The sequence below is a fragment of the Phocoena phocoena genome, chromosome 11 (assembly GCF_963924675.1).
Source record: "Phocoena phocoena chromosome 11, mPhoPho1.1, whole genome shotgun sequence".
Lineage (NCBI taxonomy): Eukaryota > Metazoa > Chordata > Mammalia > Artiodactyla > Phocoenidae > Phocoena > Phocoena phocoena.
This window is the reverse complement of record NC_089229.1, coordinates 38,913,694-38,936,117: the sequence shown is the minus strand read 5'-3', so window position 1 is coordinate 38,936,117 and position 22,424 is coordinate 38,913,694. Positions and strand designations below refer to the sequence as shown.

The 22,424-nt window shown below is 34.1% G+C and overlaps 1 protein-coding gene across 3 annotated transcripts in view; it reads right to left on the bottom strand.

Moving 5' to 3' along the window:
• Nucleotides 1–4,231: 4,231 nt before the first annotated feature.
• PPP1R12A (protein phosphatase 1 regulatory subunit 12A) overlaps nt 4,232–22,424 on the bottom strand; it is a 150,112-nt gene continuing 131,919 nt past the window's right edge. For 2 of the 3 annotated variants that reach the window (XM_065887844.1, XM_065887847.1), the window contains 6 exons: nt 20,133–20,149; nt 18,742–18,877; nt 15,473–15,577; nt 10,097–10,144; nt 7,086–7,136; nt 4,232–4,318 (listed from right to left, as the gene is read on the bottom strand). In XM_065887844.1, the coding sequence (XP_065743916.1) occupies nt 4,232–4,318; nt 7,086–7,136; nt 10,097–10,144; nt 15,473–15,577; nt 18,742–18,877; nt 20,133–20,149 (444 nt within the window). The remainder of the gene's footprint in view (nt 4,319–7,085; nt 7,137–10,096; nt 10,145–15,472; nt 15,578–18,741; nt 18,878–20,132; nt 20,150–22,424) is intronic. The other variant, XM_065887846.1, reaches the window with a different exon arrangement.

The following is a 22,424-nucleotide window of genomic DNA, read 5'->3' as shown; positions in this document are numbered from 1 at the left end:
GTAAGAATCAAATGAGGTATCCTATTGAAAAAGACTTGTATCAGAACAAACCTATAAGAATAATTGAGCGTGGGGAAGGGGAGAGAAGGTAAATCCTTCTCTTTCCCACTCCCATTGTCACAGACCTGTAAGACAAAGTACAGGCCCTACAAGCTGAATATTATTCAGGACAAAATCTACTAATATTTCTCATTTCTTTACACATTTCCTCCGTTTTTTCTCTTCAGCCTTTTAAAATTAAAATATAGTTAATTTTTGTGACGTAAGTTTATTGGAATTTAAGCAGTGACAAGCTGTGACAGCCAGGCTCAAAAATGCTTACTTCTAATACACTTTAGAAAACTTGTAGTAAAATTTCAAATTATAGTAATAAGATAGAATTATTTATGTCACATTATAGAATTTAAAATTTCTGACTCCTGTGTTTTTAAATTTATTACGTTGTAATCTGCTCATTTTGGGGGTTTGGAACAGCAATATGACACTATGTCACTTACCTAAGAAAGCACTCTGTTGTTTCATAGCACATAACCCCAGAGAACCTTTCTAAAAGGAAAGCCACGAAATGTATTTAGGGACTTCCCTAGTGGTCCAGTGGTAAAGAATCCACCTTCCAATGCAGGGGACGCGGGTTGGATCCCTGGTCAGGGAACTTAGATCCCACATGCTGCAGGGCAACTAAGCCCGTGTACCACAACTATTGAGCCCGCATGCTGCAAACTACAGAGCCCACGTGCCCTGGAGCCTGTGCCCCGCAACTAGAGAGAGAAAACTCACACACCACAACTAGAGAGAAACCTACGCACCACAACGAAGAGCCCAAGCCACAACAAAAAGATCTCGCATGCCTCAACGAAGACCCCACGTGCTGCAACTAAGACCTGATGTAGCCAAAAAAGAAAGAAAGAAATGTATTTAGCTATTTAGAGATATATAATAGGAAAATAAATACTTCATTCTACACCCAATCCTTTTTGGACAATGGCTCTCATATGTACATTACCCCTGTGGAACATGCAAATTCAGACACACAGAGACCACACACAGCGTAAAACATGGAACATCACAGAAGAGACTGCTTATCAGTCAGCTTTCATCTTTTTAACCAAAGGTTTTCTCTAGCAAGATATGGCTAATGGATTGTTAATAACTGTTAACAGAGTTTGCTCTGTTTTCTGCTTATAATGACAAAGTGAAGGACAACCTACAAGGCTGTTATTTCCTACGGGAAATACATTGTCCTAGTTTGGAGACAATTTGACCTCTGGATATTTTCTTCTTACAACAACACTCAGTGAGTGCTGACACTGGGAGTCATGACTGTTTCAGATTAGCCAGGAAAGACTAAGTGGTAATAAACCTTTAAGCAAAAGAATAAAGTAGCCTAATGGATTAGTGAATATCTACTTTACGTATGAATACTCTCCTAGATAATTCTATCTTTGTATTTGGTTTGAAGTATTTGCATGTGAAATTTTCTGTATGGAGGACAAAAAACAGTTAATATCTATCATTCTGTGAGCATGCACAGGGAAAGTACTGGAAGTAGAAACAAGAGACACAGGCTTACTACAAGTCTTTTACCAAAGTTCCCAAATCAGAAATGCCTCTTATCTACTTACAGATGTGCAGTAGATGGGGGTTGAAACTTGGACAAATCTAGGTTGGAGAATGATCTACTATTTTACATTTCAATGGAATATTATCTTTATACGTATTCCCAAGCCTATGTTTGCAACTACAAAAAAGCATAGGTTTAATTTGGAAGCCACAAAATATTTAGGTAAATGAAATCTTTTGCTACAAAGCTACTATCTTGAAACTCACTTTTATCATTATTTTTTACCCACTTATTATCATAAAAAAACTAGTTCTCAGATTCTGCACACAGACAGCTTTATGTAAAATATATAAACATTTGTCCAAATTGATACACAGATTGCATAAATATGGCAATTAAGATTGCATTTACAGATGTGCATGTACAATGTTGTGCAAATTATCACAATATTACAATTTCAAAAATTATTCCAATTGGAATCCAAGTAAAGCAATTAGTGAAAAAATACCCATGCAGAATTTAAATATCTCAGAACAAAGTTTTAAATGTCTTCAGTAAAAGTTCACACATTTAAAATAGTTTTATTCATTTTATTTGTATATGTCAAAATACATTTTTATTTCCAAAATAGTGGGTTTTGCAACTAGTTTCATGCAGAAACAAGGTCTGCTCAATACTACCAATAAAATCAATATAGCACAGTAGCTGTTCAGTTTTAGATACAAAGAATAAATAACCTAAATACAAAACACTAAAATATTAGAAACATGTATTTAATCATTCTTCACAGGCATCCAAACTTCACAAATATAATCCTTAGCATGCCTAACTGTTGTGCAACCAGAACATGTTGCAGTCACTCAAACTGACCAATTATCTGTATATTTTACGTCCACATAAGACCATGGAAATTCTTTATATTCAGACCAACCATTCATACAGTTCAAATATAACCAAAAATAAAATTCCCACAACTATCCTTGTACCTTTAAAAATCAAGAATCCTGAGCTTGGTAGTAAGAGCATAACCTTATATCTTCATAAAACCAATCAAGAAAGAGAGGACTTAAAATCCTGCTTACCAAAACACCTTTTCCCAACCCCAAAGTAATCTAAAATAGGCAGTAGAACACAATGACCTTTTAAAATGAAGGGGGTACAAATTCACATTTAATATAGTATACAATACAATCAATAATACAATTAGCTACTATAAGCTTTACAATGTACAATTTATTCAAATGGCTGAACTGTTCAGTGGTTAAGGAGACAGTTATGTGCCAGAAAGAGTATTTTTTGCATGATTTAATGAAAATATAAAAGCTATTTGTCCAAATAAAAGCCATCTTCATATGTACTTGGTTTTACTTTTTTTTTAAAAAAGGCCACTGAAATGTATAAAATGGTCTGAACATGATGGTGGTATCAAAGTCAATGCCTCTTCACATGGCAATAACAGTGCATTTAACACGAACTCACGTTAAGTCTGCAAATGATTTCATAGCATTACTTTGGCTAGCACAACAGTTATAGACAGCACTCAGATAAATACAGGTATGTGAAATGTGAAGCAATTACCTTATGGAACTTTAATTATGGTTGAATACTATCAAATGAAAACTGCAAATAAAAGTAAAAGCATTTTACAGTAGAAAACTTTTGTAAAGATAGGGCTCCACATAAACGTGTTATTTTAAAAGTCTTTATATCACATTGTTAGCAAATTTTGTTTTTAACACTATTATGGAGTAGCCTACTTTGCATTAACAGACATTTGAAATAAGAAAACAGTCAAGCATGCCATGTGGTGGTCTAAAAATCAAAACAATACACTTATTTATATATACAGCATCACTCAGTACCTGCTAAAATGAATGTGAAGATTAAAGAATCTAACATCTTATACTACAATAATAAAAAACAAACAAAACAAAAGTGACCAATGAAGGCAGAAAACAGGACTTAAAAGAATCTAATCTCAACTGACTTTAAAGCATTCATATAAGGAATAAATGCATATTGCACAAACAGTGAAAGCAAATGTTCCACCAAGCAATTCAGTTCCAGGTGGGGGACAACACAGCATTAGCCTAATATATGACAATGATCTCAGAAGAGCAAGTGTTCTTTTCTGTAAATGAGAAAGCTGTGAGACAGGAGAAGGGTCTGCCACATGAAGAGTTAGAAGGAAAAAATACAAACCCAAACTCAGATGTAAAGCAAAAAAAAAAAAAATTAAATATCGAAAAACTGGAAACTGTGGCACATCAAAAAATGCTGAATAACTGTCTTCTGTGAGAGCTGAGTTTTTGTTGACACAAAAGTATTTATGTACAACTAAGGCTTACTGGTTAAATATCTGAGGCATATCTGGCCTTGAACACTTTCCTTATATGCTGGAGCTGTAAACAAGTTTTCTCAGTCATAAAAAAAAAAATCTTCTCAGCAGCTGCATTAACATGAAACAATGGTCTTGATACAAGGAAAAAAAAAAAAAAGAAAAACACCAGAAAATTAAACAAAACAAAACTCCTAGATAAGAGGGCATTTGGCAGGATATCCAAAAATGACAGTCTCCAAGGATTCTTCCCAGGCTTCCAGTGACTGTCAATTATGGTCCACTGGGTTACTAATATGTGCAATTCCAATTACTTGCTGCTTTTTCTTTTTTTATTTGGAAAGTTTGCTTATAACTCTGATCAAGGCCCCATTTTCATCCTTTAGCCTCTGGTTGTCTGCTTTTAGGTCTGGTAACATCTATGAGAGGAAAAACAGAAGAGAAAGTTTTAATTCAATAAAAAGATAAAATATGATTCTTGATAAATGTTATATTTTTACCACAAGACACATGAACAAGCTTTGTCAGTTATATATATTTCTAGTGACTAAAACATGTATCAGGAAGAACCTCCCCCATTTGTGAAGCTAATTAGTTTAATAAATGATGAAATGAAAGGTTTATTCTCCCAAAGTTATCAATTGAAATGTACTAAATCACTTGACATTATGAGTCACGAGCACACCATATTAGAGCAGCCAAGGAAAGGAAGCCTATTTTTGTTAGGATAGGCTCTTAAAGGGAATTCCTTTAAGAGTTCCTGTCAGCCTAAATTAAGGCCTTTTGCTTTATTTATGTCAGACCTCAAACCATACTGTTATTCCACAAGAAAACCAGCTTATTTAGGGAAGTTTTGAGGGAATTAGACTTGTTCTAAATTATTAAAATTCCTTAAATGATTTACCTTGTACTAAGTTTAAGTGCCTAGTACAATGTCTGATCCAAGATAAGTGCTCAATTAAATGGTAACAAAGCAATTATTACTATCATTAGAATAGTATAAAATAATTTATAAGCCAAAGTAGTAAGTCTGAATTTATAAAAATTTTCAAGCATAGAAAAATATAAGCAGTATTTGGAGTAAATAGAAAAACACACCCTTACATCCTGAAAACAAAACTATTTTTTGTTTTACAGACAAACTGAATGAGGGGTGGAATTATTATAAGTTAATTGGATTTTCTACTAAGAATGATTTAAATCACATGTGCTCTGCCAGATTTGCTTGGAAATGGAATAGCTTATATTTTAGACATTAAAATATACTTTCCAAGATATTTAGGTCTCTTTCCTCAGCTTTCAAAATGTACTAGGTTATCAAATTAGATAAAAGTAAAACTACTTGCAAAATTACCTTAAGCAAAATCTTTATGAAGAGTTTAATATTATGTGGAACCAATCAATTCTTACCTGTGCTCAGAATGCAGGGATATAAAATACAGTAATCTGAAGTTTATTAGGATAAACTAATAAGTTTATTAGGATACCGCTGTTCATAGAGAACTACGTGAATATTAACGAAGATGGTTCTGACTGAAAATGACATTATTTTGAAAAGCAGATAATTCATGTTTAATCTTTGGCTTCAACATATATTAATTATGTGTAAAATACATGTTCCATTTTCTTTCTAGTAAAGAGTTTTAAACAGCCATATTTTTAAGTGCTAAAATATTCGTAGAGCCAAAATGTGCACTAGCTTTGCAAAAGTGCAGACAAGTCTTTTATCTAAATGCCTCGATCATTCCCTCAGTTTACTGCAGTTTATCAGTCACAATACACAATTAGTGACACTTTCTAACATTCTGAGAAGCCATGCATAATTAAACAGTTATATGATAAGCTCCAGACACAATGGCATTAATTTGTAAAAGTGAGCTCAAGACACGCTTACTAATACAAAAACACCTGCCTGGCTCTACTAAGAAGAAATGATGAAACTATAAATTATAGATTCACAGACTGCAGTTGCCTACAGAACCCTGAGCGCTTGGCTACCACTCTTGTCAAGGCCCTATTCTCAGTCAGCAGTCGCTCATTTAATTCTCTCAGAGTTTGAATTTGCTTTATTTGGTGCAGATTCTGCAGGAATCAGAACATAAAGAAATAGAAAATAAAAAATAAGAAAGTGGAAAAGAGTACAATGAAAACATAAAGAATCACAGATAACAAATGTAAGAAGAAAAAAATTAAGAGTCTTAAAAGAATATTTCATGAAATTTGCAAAAGTAAACAGTGTAGTTCTAAAATTCCTTATCAAACAAAATACACAGGTAAACAAAATCCAAAAACATTTTCTCCAAAGCCATTCAATAATGTTTTAATAAGAAACTAAATAATTCAATAGAAAAACATTTAAATCTTGAAATTCTAATTCTATGGGCATAATTTCCTATGCATTAGTCCATTAATTCATAATGTGATAGATACTTTATGCAAGACAATGTAATAAGAGGTAATCAATTAACTATGTCATTCTTTTTTTTCCTGAGAAGAATGTACCTTCCAATATTCAAAATGAACTTATTTTCACAGGTGATGCAGAGTTTGATAAACTGTACCTCTGACTGTCCACTACTCTAATGTCCTTTATTTTTATTTATTTATTATTTTATTATTATTATTCTTTTTCGCGGTACGTGAGCCTCTCACTGTTGTTGCCTCTCCCGTTGCGGAGCACAGGCTCCAGAAGCACAGGCTCATCGGCTATGGCTCATGGGCCCAGCCGCTCTGCGGCATATGGGATCTTCCCGGACCGGGGCACGAACCTGTGTCCCCTGCATCGGCAGGCGGACTCTCAACCACTGTGCCACCAGGGAAGCCCCTAATGTCCTTTATTTTCAAAAGAGAACATTTCTATAGTGATCCTTCCTCACCAGTTATTCTCCAAGGAACAGAGTATTTGAACTGCAACAAATAAATGATAAATCCTAAATCTTATAGTCATTATTGTCCAATTTATTCTATACCTGAACATCAAAAGTGCCATGAAAACTGATTAACAAAAAGATTTGAGTTTTAAATACTTTTCTAGCTCACCTAAAACCTGGATTTAGGAAGAAAGAAAAGCACAAGATATAGATAACTCACAAATTGTATAAGCGGCTTTAAGAACAATTAATGTAAACATAGTATCTGTAATGGTACTGTAAAATTTGAGTTTATACTGCAGCATGATTTACTTACTTTGAGCTCTTCTTCCATTTCAGATATTCTTCTTTCTAGAGCTCTTCGTTCCTAGGTGAATTTAAGGTACTAATGTTAATGATATAAGTATTATATTCTTAAATTTTCTTCTAAATTGTGAAATAGTGACACTTTAGAATAAAAAATTAAATCAGGAGCAGTGTAGAAAAAGATGCGATGCCAGTGATGTGTAAAGAGCTTTCCAAAATTTGAGAGAAATAAATATGAAGATCATTATTTTGTTACTTCCTGTAAGCTCTTTCTTTAAAGCTTTGACTTTCTGGTAAGATGCTACATAACACGTTTAAACTTTTTAGTTCATATAAAACTTAGGTTAGGGATAGAGTAAACCAATACTCAAGACTGAGGATTGAATAGAAAAGAAAAAAAAAAGGAAACTCACACAAAGATGCAATTACTCTATAGTGATAAAAAGCAGAAAAGCAAGAAGCAAACGTGCCTAAAATATCTGTACTTTAAATTTCAAAAGGATCTAAGAGATGTTCATCTCCTCCACCCACAATGTTAACTAGTCATTATTTGTCCAATCGACTTTATAGCTTTGTATTTAGTTTGATACTCTACATAGCATTAATGCAGTGAATCTAATGAAGAAGCAACTGTAGCATTTATTTTAAACTACCTTGTTTCAAAGAGTGATAGGCAAAGGCAACATACAGTATATTACTGCAGTGTACAGTTTTATTCTCCCTTAAATAATAAGCATTCTAAGGTGTTATGCAAAAAGCAAGCAGCAGTAATTAATGTGCTTAAAACTTTGGTTAGGTCATACCGCCCAGAAGATACTGACTCTTGCCGGTCACCTTTCAGATACAAACCATTTAAATTTAGTTTAATCACACTGAAACTATTTCTAAGACATTCTTTCCCAGATTAATAATTAATGTTGATATTTAGTAAAGCAGTACATTTACTGTAAATGTTAACGTTTTTAGAGTATGTGATTTTAAAAAATAGATGAAATCCTACCCATAGTCTTATAAGTACTGTGTTATTCTACTATTAGCATGTTTAAACATTATTACACAGACAAAAATGTTACTTTTGATAAACAGACCTTTCTCCTATTTAACAATACATCCATGACACATTCATAAAAACCACTGCACTTCTCAAAATACTAGGACATATAGTATTATATTTGATCCTCATAACTTTGTGAAATATCAGCAACAGCATTATTTCCTCCAACTGACAGGTAACAACCCCATCATTCTCAATTTTATTATGTGCCTTCAAGATTTTAACTATGTAGTGGTAAAGCTAGACAAGAGCACTATACTGAACTGCCTCACTGCCAAACTGACAACTGTAAAGTTGCAGGAAATTTCTTATATTTAACAAATAAACTTATTACCATTTAAAAATATGGTTAAGAGGTAAAAAATGCATATAAAGTGCTTAACTCAGTGCCTGCCTGGTATGTAAAAGAGTGCTGAATAAAAGTTAGCAGTTATTATTAATACTATGATTACCAATGTCTATTAAACTGAAAGTAGATTAGCTACTTCATAATTTATCTGCATTTGACAGGCAGAAAGAGGAGGTCAGGTGAGAATGTCAGAATATGAACATGTATATATTGTAGGTGTATAAGCCTAGATGAAAAAGAAAAAGATAAACATTAAACCATCACTTATCTCTACATGATAGGGAGATTTTATTTTCATCTTTTGTTAAAATTTTTGTAATAAATACATTACTTTCACAAAAATAAAATATTCTTAAAAATGTGACTATCTCAAAAATAAATAATAATTTGATTAAGTATATGGTTATCTATGTCTTTCATCTCAACTATTAGTATGGATAAAAGAGAACTGAAAACATTTCTTTACTGTTTCACATATCTTGGATGTAAAATTCAGTAAGTTATATTGTGGTATAATAATCAACATTAAATTTAATAAAATAAGTGATTCCAAATTTTTAGCAATTATAAGTTAGATCAATAGTTTTTTAAATGGCCCAGAACAATGATTTTTAAAACCTCATGAAATCATAATAAAACTAGGAGTTATTATACGTTACAATTTAGTAAATGACATAGACATTAACTATTATGTTTATATATTTGGTATTTTTATCATTTCTCTCCTTTTTTGGGGTCAACAAGGTAAATTTTTAAAATGGAATGGAAGAAAATATTCTCATATCAAGTGCTCTTGACTATTTATTCTTTGATCTAGAGATCAGAGCTCCACAGTATGTAATTTCTTCTCTGGCTGAAACCTTCAAAATCTAGCCACTGCTCAGCTGTACTACAGGTACTCTTTGAGTTAATTTTTCCACTAACTTTTGATCATTTATAGATCTTCAACTGCTCAGACTAAACTTGTGGAGTTTTTCTTATGCCCACTGCCAAATCCCTGGGCAATAATAAGAGGAGAAAAATACAAGTGAATATATCACAGCCAGATAAAAAATTGTAGAAAGACATAAAATGGTAAAAGGATTTTCTTGTAATCTTTTTTTTGTTTTAGAAGAGCCTACTTAAGTTAAATATTTAAACTCAAAATTAAATAAAATATTGTTAAATTAACTTTAAAAAGAATTTGAAAATTTGGTCCCCAGATCTTTAAAAACTTTAAGAATGGAAGTATTTTAATTTTGTAAAGAATTAAACTAAATGTATAGATGATTAAAGTGTTTTAAGTATATCACCACAGAAAATCAAAGAGATAAATGGCATTTTAAAAATATCAGATTCACTATCACAATGTGTACATTTCATAACTAAGGCAAGATTTTTTTTGTACATTAAAAGAATAACATGGTAAATTAAATTTAACAAGGTAATTTCACCCCATAAGACTCTATAAAGAAGGTAAGCTAGAAAACATTCATAATCACATTACTGAATATTAATTTAAACTAATTAAAACTACCATCTATAAAAACAAAACTAAAGAAAACCAAAAAACCTACCATTGCTTATATAAAAAACAAAGGGGGAAATTGATTACTTATTCAGTAAGATGGACACTTACCCTTTTTTCCATTTCCAGTAGTGACCTATCAGCAAATCTTTCTTGTCTCTGCAAGGAAGTAAGAAATATAGAAGAGATGTAACTGCAATAAAGATGGGGAAAGGGAGAGGACCACAGTAACTCTCCTCTACTGGTATTCAAAGAAATCACACTATTCAGGAGTAATACACAGGTGTAAGCAAAGAACAGAGAAAACAGGATTTCTACTGAAATAATAAAGAGCTAGAGGAATGCTTAGGAATACAATGGTCTCCACAGTTCTCATCGTTTATGTATCGTTTTTCCTCGGGTCTTTACAGTTGAGCTGAGAGTAAGGATGGGTGAGTACTATGGAGCAAAGCCAAAAATATCCTAGTTTTCTCTCCGATGTTCAAGCTCTCTCTTTTCCTACACCAGGAAGAATGGCTAACCTTAGTGCTCAGATTCCACGACGTTGACTGAAATGTACTTTGGACCAGGTTGTGTGACTGTATCCATGCAGTCAGACTAGTAAACTGGCCTTTTGGTCCTCTTTCACAGCTACCTTAGTTTTGCTCACTCCTTCTCTAGAGTAGTTTTCCCCAATCATCCATGTTCCAAAATTGGTCAGAAGGTTCATATCCACTGTCACTTATAAGAAATCCTAGCCATATAGCTTTTCTTCTCGTAAGGTCAGGTCTCATTTGTTTCTGCTTCGTGTACTATACAATCAACTAAAGTTGATAAATACTGAGATCTGGGGGATGAAAAGGGCCCTTGGGGTTTTAAGCCACATGCTGCACTCAATACCAGAGAGCTGTGCATATGGGTATTGAGAACAGGACACAAGTGCTTAGTTCTCATTTACGTTGACCTCTGTTCATACATCTCCCTTGGGATTCCTGGTCTACTTGCTGAAAATGAATTCATCAAAAGGCTCATTCCCCAGAAGCCAATCTGCTGAATAACCAATTTAAAAAATTTACCAAACATGGTTTTTGACAACTACTTAATAAGAATGCTCTGCTATGATCAAACCACAAAATATACTTTAAAAAACTCTCTCTACATACACATATATGGTTCATCACTGATTAAGCACAACTTCACTGTTTACTTTGGTGATTTAAAAAACATTTCTTGGGACTTCCCTGGTGGCGCAGTGGTTAAGAATCTGCCCGCCAATGCAGGGGACATGGGTTCAAGCCCTGGTCTGGGAAAGTACCACATACCGTGCAGCAACTAAGCCCAAGCGCCACAACTACTGAGCCCACATGCCACAACTACTGAAGCCCTCACGCCTAGAGCCCATGCTCCACAACAAGAGAAGCATGTGGAGTAATAAGAAGCCATAATGAGAAGCCCACGCACTGCAATGAAGAGTAGCCCCCTGCTTGCCACAACCAGAGAAAGCCTGCACACAGCAACAAAGACCCAAAGCAGCCAACAAAATAAATAAATAAATAAATTTATTAAAAAATAAATAATTAAATAAAAACCATTTCTTTAGGGGACTTCCCTGGTGGCGCAGAGGTTAAGAATCCACTGGCCAATTCAGGGGACATGGGTTCGATCCCTGGTCTGGGAAGATCTCACATGCCGCGGAGCAACTAAACCCATGCACCACAACTACTGAACCCCGTGCACCTAGAGCCCATGCTCTGCAACAAGAGAAGCCAACGCAATGAGAAACCCGTGCACCACAGCGAAGAGTAGCCTCTGCAACTAGAGAAAGCCCATGTGCAGCAACGAAGACTCAACTCAGCCAAAAATAAATAAATAAATAAAATAAATAAACAAAACAAAACAAACATTTCTTTATATAATTTTCTCTTCTGTCAACCCTTTCAACATTCATATTTTTGTATCATCAGGGCTTGTAAACCAAGTTACTTTTTGACCCTTTTTTGCACAATTTCTTTTTTAACGTTATAGTACATAAATAAAGATCTAAATCATGGCCATCTAACTTGTTTTATTTAATTTTTTTTTTTCCCACACTGCACAGGTTGCAGGATCTTAGTTCCCCAACCAGGAATTGAACCCGTGGCCTCAGCAATGAAAGCATGGAGCCCTAACCACTGGACTGCCAGGGAATTCCTAATCTGTTGTTTTAAATGATTTTGTTTTTTTGTGCTTACTCTTCCTGGAAAAATAGAAGTTAATGTATTCCCATTGCTTACTGTTAGAAATCAAATTCAGAATTTCAAATAAGATGAGACTTTCAGGGATTTCCCTGGTGGTACAGTGGTTAAGAATCCACCTGCAAGGCAGGGGACACAGGTTTGAGCCCTAGTCTGGGAAGATCCCACATGCTGCGGAGCAACTAAGCCTATGCACCACAACTACTGAGCCCGCATGCCACAGCTACTGAAGCCCACGACCTAGAGCCCGCGCTCTACAACGAGAAGCCACCGCGATGAGAAGCCCGTGCACTGCAGCGAAGAGTAGCTCCCACTCACCGCAACTAGAGAAAGCCTGTGAGCAGCAACGAAGATCCAACACAGCCAAAAATAAATAAATAAATTTTTAAAAAGATGAGACTGTCAGCTAATTCTGATATACTTTTGATTTTTTATTTTATTTTTAATTAATTAATTAATTTTATTTACTGTTTTTATTTTTGGCTGCGTTGGGTCTTCAGTGCTGCTTGCAGGCTTTCTCTAGTTGAGGCGAGCAAGGACTACTCTTCGTTGTGGTGCGTGGCCTTCTCATCGCGGTGGCTTCTCTTGTTGCGGATCACGGGCTCTAGGTGGGCATGCAGGCTCAGTAGTTGTGGCTCACGGGCTTCGCTGTTCTGCAGCATGTGGGATCTTCCCGGACCAGGGCTCAAACCTGTGTCCCCTGCATTGGCAGGTGGATTCTTAACCACTGCGACACCAAGGAAGCCCAACCTTAGTTAATATTTTTGGTAGATATTCTAGTTAAAGCTGTTAAAATAACAATTGGTAAACCTGGTGAATTGACATTTGACAAAATCATTATTCATCAACTGGTTTCTGGTAAATTGACCTATTTCCCTCCCTTGGAGACTGTACAGGGAGTAGGGTGGCTGGGTTAAGGCAGGATTCAAGGATTCTAGAGTCCTTGGCTAAATACTATCACACAGACCTAAACTTCAACTTTAATTCTTTTGGCTGTGCTGCACCTTCTGCACGATCTTAGCGGATCTTAGTTCCCCAACCAGGGATTGAATCCGGGCCCACGGCAGTGAAAGCACGGAGGCCTAACAACTGGACCACCAGGGAATTCCCAAGATTAATTCCTAACAGGATGATCGTTCCCTTGGAAAAATTCCACATGACTATCAAAACTGCCACTACTATGTATATTCATGAACAGTTACAAAAGAAATGTTAAAAAAACCCCCCAAAACATCAGGTGGAAAGATTCACAGTAGACTTAAATGCTCAGGATAAGTAATTCTAAAACTGAACAGAAAGTTTAATGTCCTATCAGTTTTACTTTTACATATATCCCTAAATTTTTCAAATGACATTTACATAGTGTAAGATACTAACTTTGAATATTTACTCAATATCTCATACTCTAATTACCCCTCCTATTATTAATTCAGTATACTGGGCATGATACTTAGAATGCCTGCTAAGGCAGAAGCTGTCAGACTCTTTAATGCAGTGACTTATTTCTCTGGTGACAGTCAATGGGATCAGAAATTGGTACCTGACCCAAAGGAAGCTTGCAATAGTTGTCCAGTGTCCTATGAAATGGTCACTAATAGGTCCATGGGCACTAACAGGACTGCTTCACGTTGATGATAACTGGCTAATTCTATCAGTTCCCCTTTCTTCTAGAGTTTGAATGAGAAACATATAGGAAGAATTAGATGACAAGAGAGTAGGTAGAAAAGCAGAGAAACATACAGGAAGAATTAGATGACAAAAGAGTAGGTAGAAAAGCAGAGAAACATAGAGATGGCAACAAGCAGTGGAAACACAGATTAGCTGAATCACCATAAGACAGAATACTACAGTAGGGAGCAGTGGACACTTTTATTTAGAAAATATTTATTTAGAAAATTTATTTAGAAAATATTATGACCAAATCTCTAGAGCTGAAACTAGTTATAATATTTTGCAGCGGCTCACTAAGCTACTAATGCAACCTGAAGAATGATGACATTCCAGTTTACCATGAAGCCTAAGTGTAAGACAGCAAGTTTAAACTTGTGTGACAGTCCAAGTTTTTATGACACCTCACTATGAAACGTGTTCTTGTTCTGTACTTCACTGTGTATCTTCATAGTAAACCCTCATTACCTGATGGAATCTGAGTCTTCATAACCTCACAAGGTTAGCGTGATACCTGCAAATTTAGCACAGTCTCCACTGTACATAGACAATTGCTTCACAATGTAATAGTGGTTAACAACAAAAAAGGACCTGGTAATAAGTGTAAGTTCAACATAGAGAAGTAATTTTAAAAATTATGAGAAAGATGAGTATAAAAGAATGGTCACAGAAAGTATGCAGTCTCATTTATAGAACTGAGGATGCCATTTTAGATCTGTGTTTTCAAACTGGATTCTAAAAGTTTAGTGCAGAAATGTGTTTATGCTAGAAAGTCTTATGTTAAAATTAAACAAGTTTGTTGCCTTAAAAATTACAGGACTCGTTAGAGCCTTTAACATATAAATAAACCCTGTAAAATCTCCAAGATATAGAACATATAGTATTTCTCAGTTTCTTGGATCACAAAGCTCTTTCCTCTTTTTTTTTTTGTTTTGAAGGGGGGCAAGAGAAGGAAGAGGGAATGTGCCAGAACTATCTCCCAGAACTAGTGTTTTAGGAAAAAAGAGCTTTGGAAACAATTCTTAGATCATACACATCCTAGATCATATGTACAAGGCTGTGAGTTCTGCTTGGCTATCCTAGTTTTCTTGTCTAAAATTATCTCTACTAGGTTGTTGCACAGAAGGAAGGTAAAAGGAGTTATGACTAAAATTATCTTCTTCCAGAATTATTGTGTCAAATTATGTCAAATTATTAAAAAGGTTCCTTTTATTAAACAGGAAACATTCATAATGAATAAAAATTATTATACAAAATTTTATGGCTTTAAGAAGATTCTGTATAGATAGATGCTTTGCCTTGCTACACTTGGTATGCTGTAAATAAGCATTTAAAATCCTCCATGTACCACAACATGGGTATTAAAAGGCTTAAAAATACTTTGACTTTCTACCGTAAGGCTATATACGTTCATATTTTAAATTCACTTTAGAAGAAAATAAATTATTGGTAAACTGTATTATCTTGATTCTGTCCTATTAATAAATAAGCTTTTATCAATAACCAAACTTATATCTAGAACACAAGAGAACATTTCAATGCAATTTTCAGATAGAATAAATCACAACCATTATCTTTAGAGTAACAAAGAGAAAAAGGTACAAACCTGGGTGGCCTTTTCCAATTGTAATTTAAGATCTGTCAGTTCCATATTTGTATCATGTAGTTGTGCTTTCAGCTTTTCATTTTCAGCTAGAATTTGTTCATAAAGCTATACAAATTAGGGGAGAAGAACAAATTACTTTTCTGCTTTTTTACTATTTTAAGAAGATTTCCCATTGATTACAATATTAAAACAGAAAGATTAATGTAACATATGAACTATTAAAAAAAGCATTAAAAATATTTTAATGCTTTGTGGTCTCAAGGCAGAAATTTTTGGTTATTCAGGTGTATTTATCCCACATAAACTTTTTAAAAACTAGTTCTGGTATTTAAAATTTATTACTTCACTGAAAATCCTGACTTTTCAGTTTGATTAAAAAAATTCAGTTATCTGATAAAGAGGGACCACACAGTGACCACAGCTGGAGTTCAGGAGCATTATGATTTTTATTTGGGGCCTCTGAGCTTTTCTGCCTATCATTCACTCTTTAATTCCTGATACTGAGATGGGAGTATCAGTTGCATTTATCATTATACTTGTATTATTTTTACTAAAGGTAAAAGGAAAACAAAATATTTCTTGAACACTTTCAAAGCACTTGAATCCACTACTTTTTTCCTCATCTCTACTACTACAACCACAGATGTCTACAGTCATCTCTTACTTAGATATTTCTATTATTAGAATTGTTCTCCTGACCTCTCTTTAATCTGTTTTATAAAAAGCAGCAAGAGTTAAATTTTCAAAATGACAATCTAATAATTTTCATAGGCCAACCATTCCATTAACCTCCATATATTAAAAACCCTTGAATGGCTTCCCAATGTTCTCAGTATAAGGGAATCCTTAAAACAGCCTGTAAGGCACTGATGGTTTGGTCCCAGCCTACACATCTGTAGGTGCAAACTCACACCACCATCCCCTTCGCTCTACTAGCCATACTGAAAATTTAATTACTTCAATACATCATGTACCCTCCCACCACCAGGCTGGTTTGTGTGCTTGCCCTTCTCTCCATCTGGAACACTTTTTTCTCCCATTTTTGCCAGTTAACTACTAATCGTCCTTCTGTTCTTGGCTGAAGTGTTACTTCCTTAGGAAATCTATCCTTAGGCCCTGTCACTTTCTTTTGTTACACAATTTTATAAAACCGTTTATTTCAGGATAATGGTTTCAATTTAAAGATTATCCATTGATTTGTATCATTATATGATAAGGTCTGTCTGGAAGATGCTCATAAGAGCAGGGACAGGATCTCCATCTCCACTGCCCATGAGCAGAACTTCACTAATTTAAGCACAATTCAGTGTTCAGTTCTTTACTGAACGAATGAATCTTATTCCTAACATAAACTGACCCCCTACCTTCCTTTTCTTGTTGATTTGGCTTGTAAGAAAGTGGGTGATTCAAATAGCTGCCAAATACCTGGGGACATGTACAAATACCACACACCTTTTTCCTCCACAACAAACTTCATTAGGTTTATTCAAAGCTTACAATATGAAGAATCATGATCTTCAGAATTCTAGATTATTTTGTTGCCAGGACTTATTTCTTAATTAGTTCCATCCTTAACCCTTAACAGCACTTGAACTATCTCACAAGTTTTTCGGTTACCTAGGAAATACTATACTGTCCTGGGAAAAGCTATATTCTTTGTTTGGCTGCTTCCTATTAACAAATAAAGAAAAGATTTCACACGCACGCACAACACACTCCCCCCCCACCCCAAATCTACTCAGTGCCCCCTTTTAGCTCAACCACAGTATTACAGTACTGGCCTGAGAGACTTAAATGTGCAGGAAGTCCTGGGTACTTTCCCTTTTCCTTCAAATAAACAAATAGCTGGTTTTTTTGTTTTTTTTTTTTTTTTTTTTTTTTACATCTGGTGTGTTAGTTTCTGCTTCATAACAAAGTGAATCAGTTATACATATACATATGTTCCCATATCTCTTCCCTCTCGCGTCTCCCTCCCTCCCACCCTCCCTATCTCACCCCTCTAGGTGGTCACAAAGCACTGAGCTGATCACCTGTGCTATGCGGCTGCTTCCCACTAGCTATCTATTTTATGTTTGGTAGTGTATATATGTCCATGCCACTCTCTCACTTTGTCACAGCTTACCCTTCCCCCTCCCCATATCTTCAAGTAGGTCTGTGTCTTTGTTCCCATCTTACCCCTAGGTTCTTCATGACCTTTTTTTTTTCCCTTAGATTCCATATATATGTGTTAGCATACGGTATTTGTTTTTCTCTTTCTGACTTACTTCACTCTGTATGAAAGACTCTAGGTCCATCCACCTCACTACAAATAACTCAATTTCGTTTCTTTTTATGGCTGAGTAATATTCCATTGTATATATGTGCCACATCTTCTTTATCCATTCATCCAATGATGGACACTTAGGTTGCTTCCATCTCCTCGCTATTGTAAATAGAACTGCAATGAACATTTTGGTACACGACTCTTTTTGAATTATGGTTTTCTCAGGGTATATGCCCAGTAGTGGGATTGCTGGGTCGTATGGTAGTTCTATTTGTAGTTTTTTAAGGAACCTCCATACTGTTCTCCATAGTGGCTGTATCAATTTACATTCCCACCAGCAGTGCAAGAGGGTTCCCTTTTCTCCACACCCTCTCCAGCATTTATTGTTTCTAGATTTTTTGATGATGGCCATTCTGACTGGGGTGAGATGATATCTCATTGTCGTTTTGATTTGCATTTCTCTAATGATTAATGATGTTGAGCATTCTTTCATGTGTTTGTTGGCAGTCTGTATGTCTTCTTTGGAGAAATGTCTAGTTAGGTCTTCTGCCCATTTTTGGATTGGGTTGTTTGTTTTTTTGTTATTGAGCTGCATGAGCTGCTTCTAAATTTTGGAGGTTAATCCTTTGTCAGTTGCTTCATTTGCAAATGTTTTCTCCCATTCTGAGGGTTGTCTTTTGGTCTTGTTTATGGTTTCCTTTGCTGTGCAAAAGCTTTGAAGTTTCATTAGGTCCCATTTGTTTATTTTTGTTTTTATTTCCATTTCTCTAGGAGGTGGGTCAAAAAGGATCTTGCTGTGATTTATGTCATAGACTGTTCTGCCTATGTTTTCCTCTAAACAAATAGCTTTTTAAATTCTACTTACCATTAATTACCAAAAACTGAAAATTTAAGTAAGTTATTTCAATAAACTGATTTAATTATGAGTTTCCAGGAGTAATATCCAAACATAAAAATCTCAACAAAAAGATTATTTTAAATTAAATATAAATAAATAACCCAGTACCTTTTTAAAGTCAGTTGAATCATCCTTTTCTAGCCTGCTACTGTAAGGTTTTCTTTCTTCTGAGTAACTGTATGATCCAGAGCGACCCAGCAAGGAATCATACCGATCACTAGCTGATGTAGAACTGATTTCATATCTTCAAAAGATGAGTTTGAGTCAAAATCTTTATTATAGGCTTTCACAACTTACATTAACATGCATCCTAGTATATTAAACTAGATATTCCAAAATAGTAGGTAATATTCTCCTTCATCGGTTATCTAATTAACTTTCATGATATATAATAAATAAATGGGAAGTTATTTTTAACACTAATTTCCCTTAACTGAGAAGGGAAGTTCAAAATCTCTATATTTGAAAGTCAAAACTGGTTTTACATCATGATAAATTATTTCAACAATTTTAAACTGTACATTTTCCCCCCCACATTTTAACATCTCTAAAATCAGAACAAGGCTCACAATTGATGGGTATTATAGTTTAACTGGTAGCACTTTTCCTTTTTTTAAGTGGCATACAATTGTATTTTAAAATTAGTAACATTTTAGATGATGAACTAACTAGAGTCTATCCGAAGTGATAGATAGTACTATGCCATTTTATATAAGGGACTTGAGCGTCTGTGAATTTTGGTATCCGCTGTGGAAGCCGGGGCGGGGGGTGGGGGGAGTCCTGGAACCAATCCCTTAGGGATACCGAGGGACAACAGAACAGTTTGTCCTAAACAAGAAGAACATATCTCATTTGAAAATGAGGATCCTCTTATTATCTAGTTCTGAATTTGCATTACTTTTTCTGATAAATGCTACTGCCTCTACACTTCAGTTCAACAGAATCATCAGTATATAAAAATTTGTTCTTAGTTTTTACAAAGTTTTGGTTAACAATTATGGGCAAGAGGAACAAAAATTAGATTCAAGGGTATTGTGGAGGTTCTCTGAAAAGATGAACAATTTGAGCTAGATGACACTTTTAAAAAGTGTCTTCATTGGTTTTCTTTTATCTGAAGCAGGGATAAGAGAGAAGATTCTGAATACCTAGTGAAATAAATTTCTGGTGGGTTTCATCAGTCTCTGATGTGAATAATGAGATGGTCAGTGTTGAAGTAACTTAGGATGGTTAGGAAAACTAAGAAAAGTTATCACTGTTGCAAAGATCTGAGAAAAAGTCTTTCTTAGTGACTCACTATAACTATTGAACTAGAAGTAAAGCCATTGATAAAGAAAGCTATTAACACTTATCAGGTCATCTAAATATCTACAGATTTTTTTATTATTAAAATAATTCTACCAACTTAAAAAATTTATAAATATCTAGCAATATATTTTTAGAAAGGACAAAAATGAGAAAAAGGTCAGTAAAAGAAAAGAAGAAAAATAAGTAAAACATACCTAGAAATGGAATCCGTCTATAAAGAGAGAAAAACATAAGCATAACTAAATTTTTATGCTTTCATTAAAGTAACTTATTGATTAATCAAGAAAATTTAACATCAATACTATTTTCACACTATTAAACTAACACCTATTTATTATATACACTTTAATGTAGTTGTTCTTACAAAGAAATTCTAGAACAGTCACTGTATATTTCTACTTGTCTAATGTTATACGATTACATTTGCCAATTTATAGTCATATTTTGTGAATTTCTACAAAATGGCACCATACATTATTTTTTTAATTAGAAGGAGAAAAAAGAGAGACTAAGACATATCCATTACTTACAACCTGCTTAGCAGGAAAAAGCAACATTTATATTAAGAAATGCAAGTTTATTATGGGACATCTCAAAGCAATTATCTTTCCCATTTTTGTTTTTGAGGCCATCAGAGACAAACAAATGAATGCCTAAAGTATTTTATATATGACAGTATATACATATTTTGCTTAAAATTTATTTTCTGGAAATCCAGCTATACGTTCCTTCAAAGTTTAGCAATTAGGAGACAGGAAATTATAATTAATTTTCTTAAGCAAGTGGTATGCTATACTGAAGTTCCAAAACTCTTCTTATCTAAATGGTGAAATGATTAATAGGATAAAATAGTCTTATTGAAGTCAAAGAATTTTTGGGGGATGGTCATCTTTAGCTCTTTCTCTTTCTACTAAAACACGCAATCTATAATTTTCTATAAAATAACTGTTCAGAAATGGCTTGTTAAATTTCTGAATTTAGATATTTATACTTACCCTTGAATGCACTGTGAAATTACTGGGGTCCTTTGGGACTGTCTGAAGTCTCATTCAGACTAAAAATGTCTTCCTAAGTCTACTTAAGTTTCCTTTGCAAAACCAATTTCTTACCTGCTTCCTATTTTTTTGATGTAATGCTTTACTTTATTGATTTATTCTTTAGTTTTATAATAATGAACAATTTTGAAGTTAAATTTCAATTTTCATGATATTCAAATTCATAAGCTGCTATTTTGAAAGTTCTTATCACAAGAAAAAAAATTTGTACTTATGTGTGGTGATGATGTTAACTGGACTTATTGTGCTAATCATTTCAACAATACACAAATATTAAATAACAACTTTGTACATGTGCAACTAATATAATGTTATATGTCAATTATATCTCAATTTAAAAAAAGAGCAGAAACAAACAAAAGATATTATTTATCCAAATTCAGGAAATTAGCCACACATGAAATAAAATGTATACATATCAAATGAAAACATCACATCTCACCTCACAGTCTGCACTCTGGTTCACTGATTTAAAATTTAAGAATAAATAAAAACTCCAAGTAGTCACAGAAATCACTCAAATTCTATTTCTTTGCCTTTAAAAAGCATGGTTTTTAAAGTATTGGTTATGTTTTATATTTTAAAAATTGTAGTAGAAAGCACATAAAACAAAACATACCATGTAAGCCACTTTTAAGAGTATAGTTCAGTAGCGCTGACGATATTCACACTGTTGTGCAACAGCTCTCTAGAATTTTTTCATCTTGCAAAACTGTGATTTTATACTCATTAAACAAATCCCCACATCCTCCTACCCCTAGCTCCCGGCAACCACATTCTACTTTCTGTTACCCATGAGTTTGAATACTCTAGGTACCTCATTTAAGTGGAATCATACAGTATGTGTTTCTTGTGACCTGCTTATTTCACTTAGCATAATGTCCTTGTGGTTCCATGTGTTTTAAAATTATTTTTCCAAAGTAAAAATGCCCTTTAAGTTTTTCTGATTACAGTACCATAAGCTCATATAAAATACCACAGTATAAAAAGTTCCTCTATAATTCCCTATCTCTCAAACACCCTAGATAACCACTGTTAATCTTTTCTGCATACATATCTTTGTGAACACATAAAATATCTATCCATGCAAATACATTCTGATATATTCCCAACTAATAGACAATGAGGATGCTTTCAATATTTTGCTTCAAGAGCCATGGTGCTGATAACACTTTAGACTTGTTTTTCCAAACTTAAGTCATTTCATTGGGAATAAATTTCTCAAAGTGGAATTGCTAAGCTAAAAGGCACGAACTTTTTCTCAAGCCTTCAGATTTATACTGCTAAATTGATTTCCCAAGAAAACATATTATAATTCCAAAATCTTATATGAAAATGCCTATTTCAATACTAATCACGCCAAACCTAAGCATTATTAACCTTTGCCAATTTCACTTTTGTATTAATTGTTCAGTTATTAATGAGAGTAAA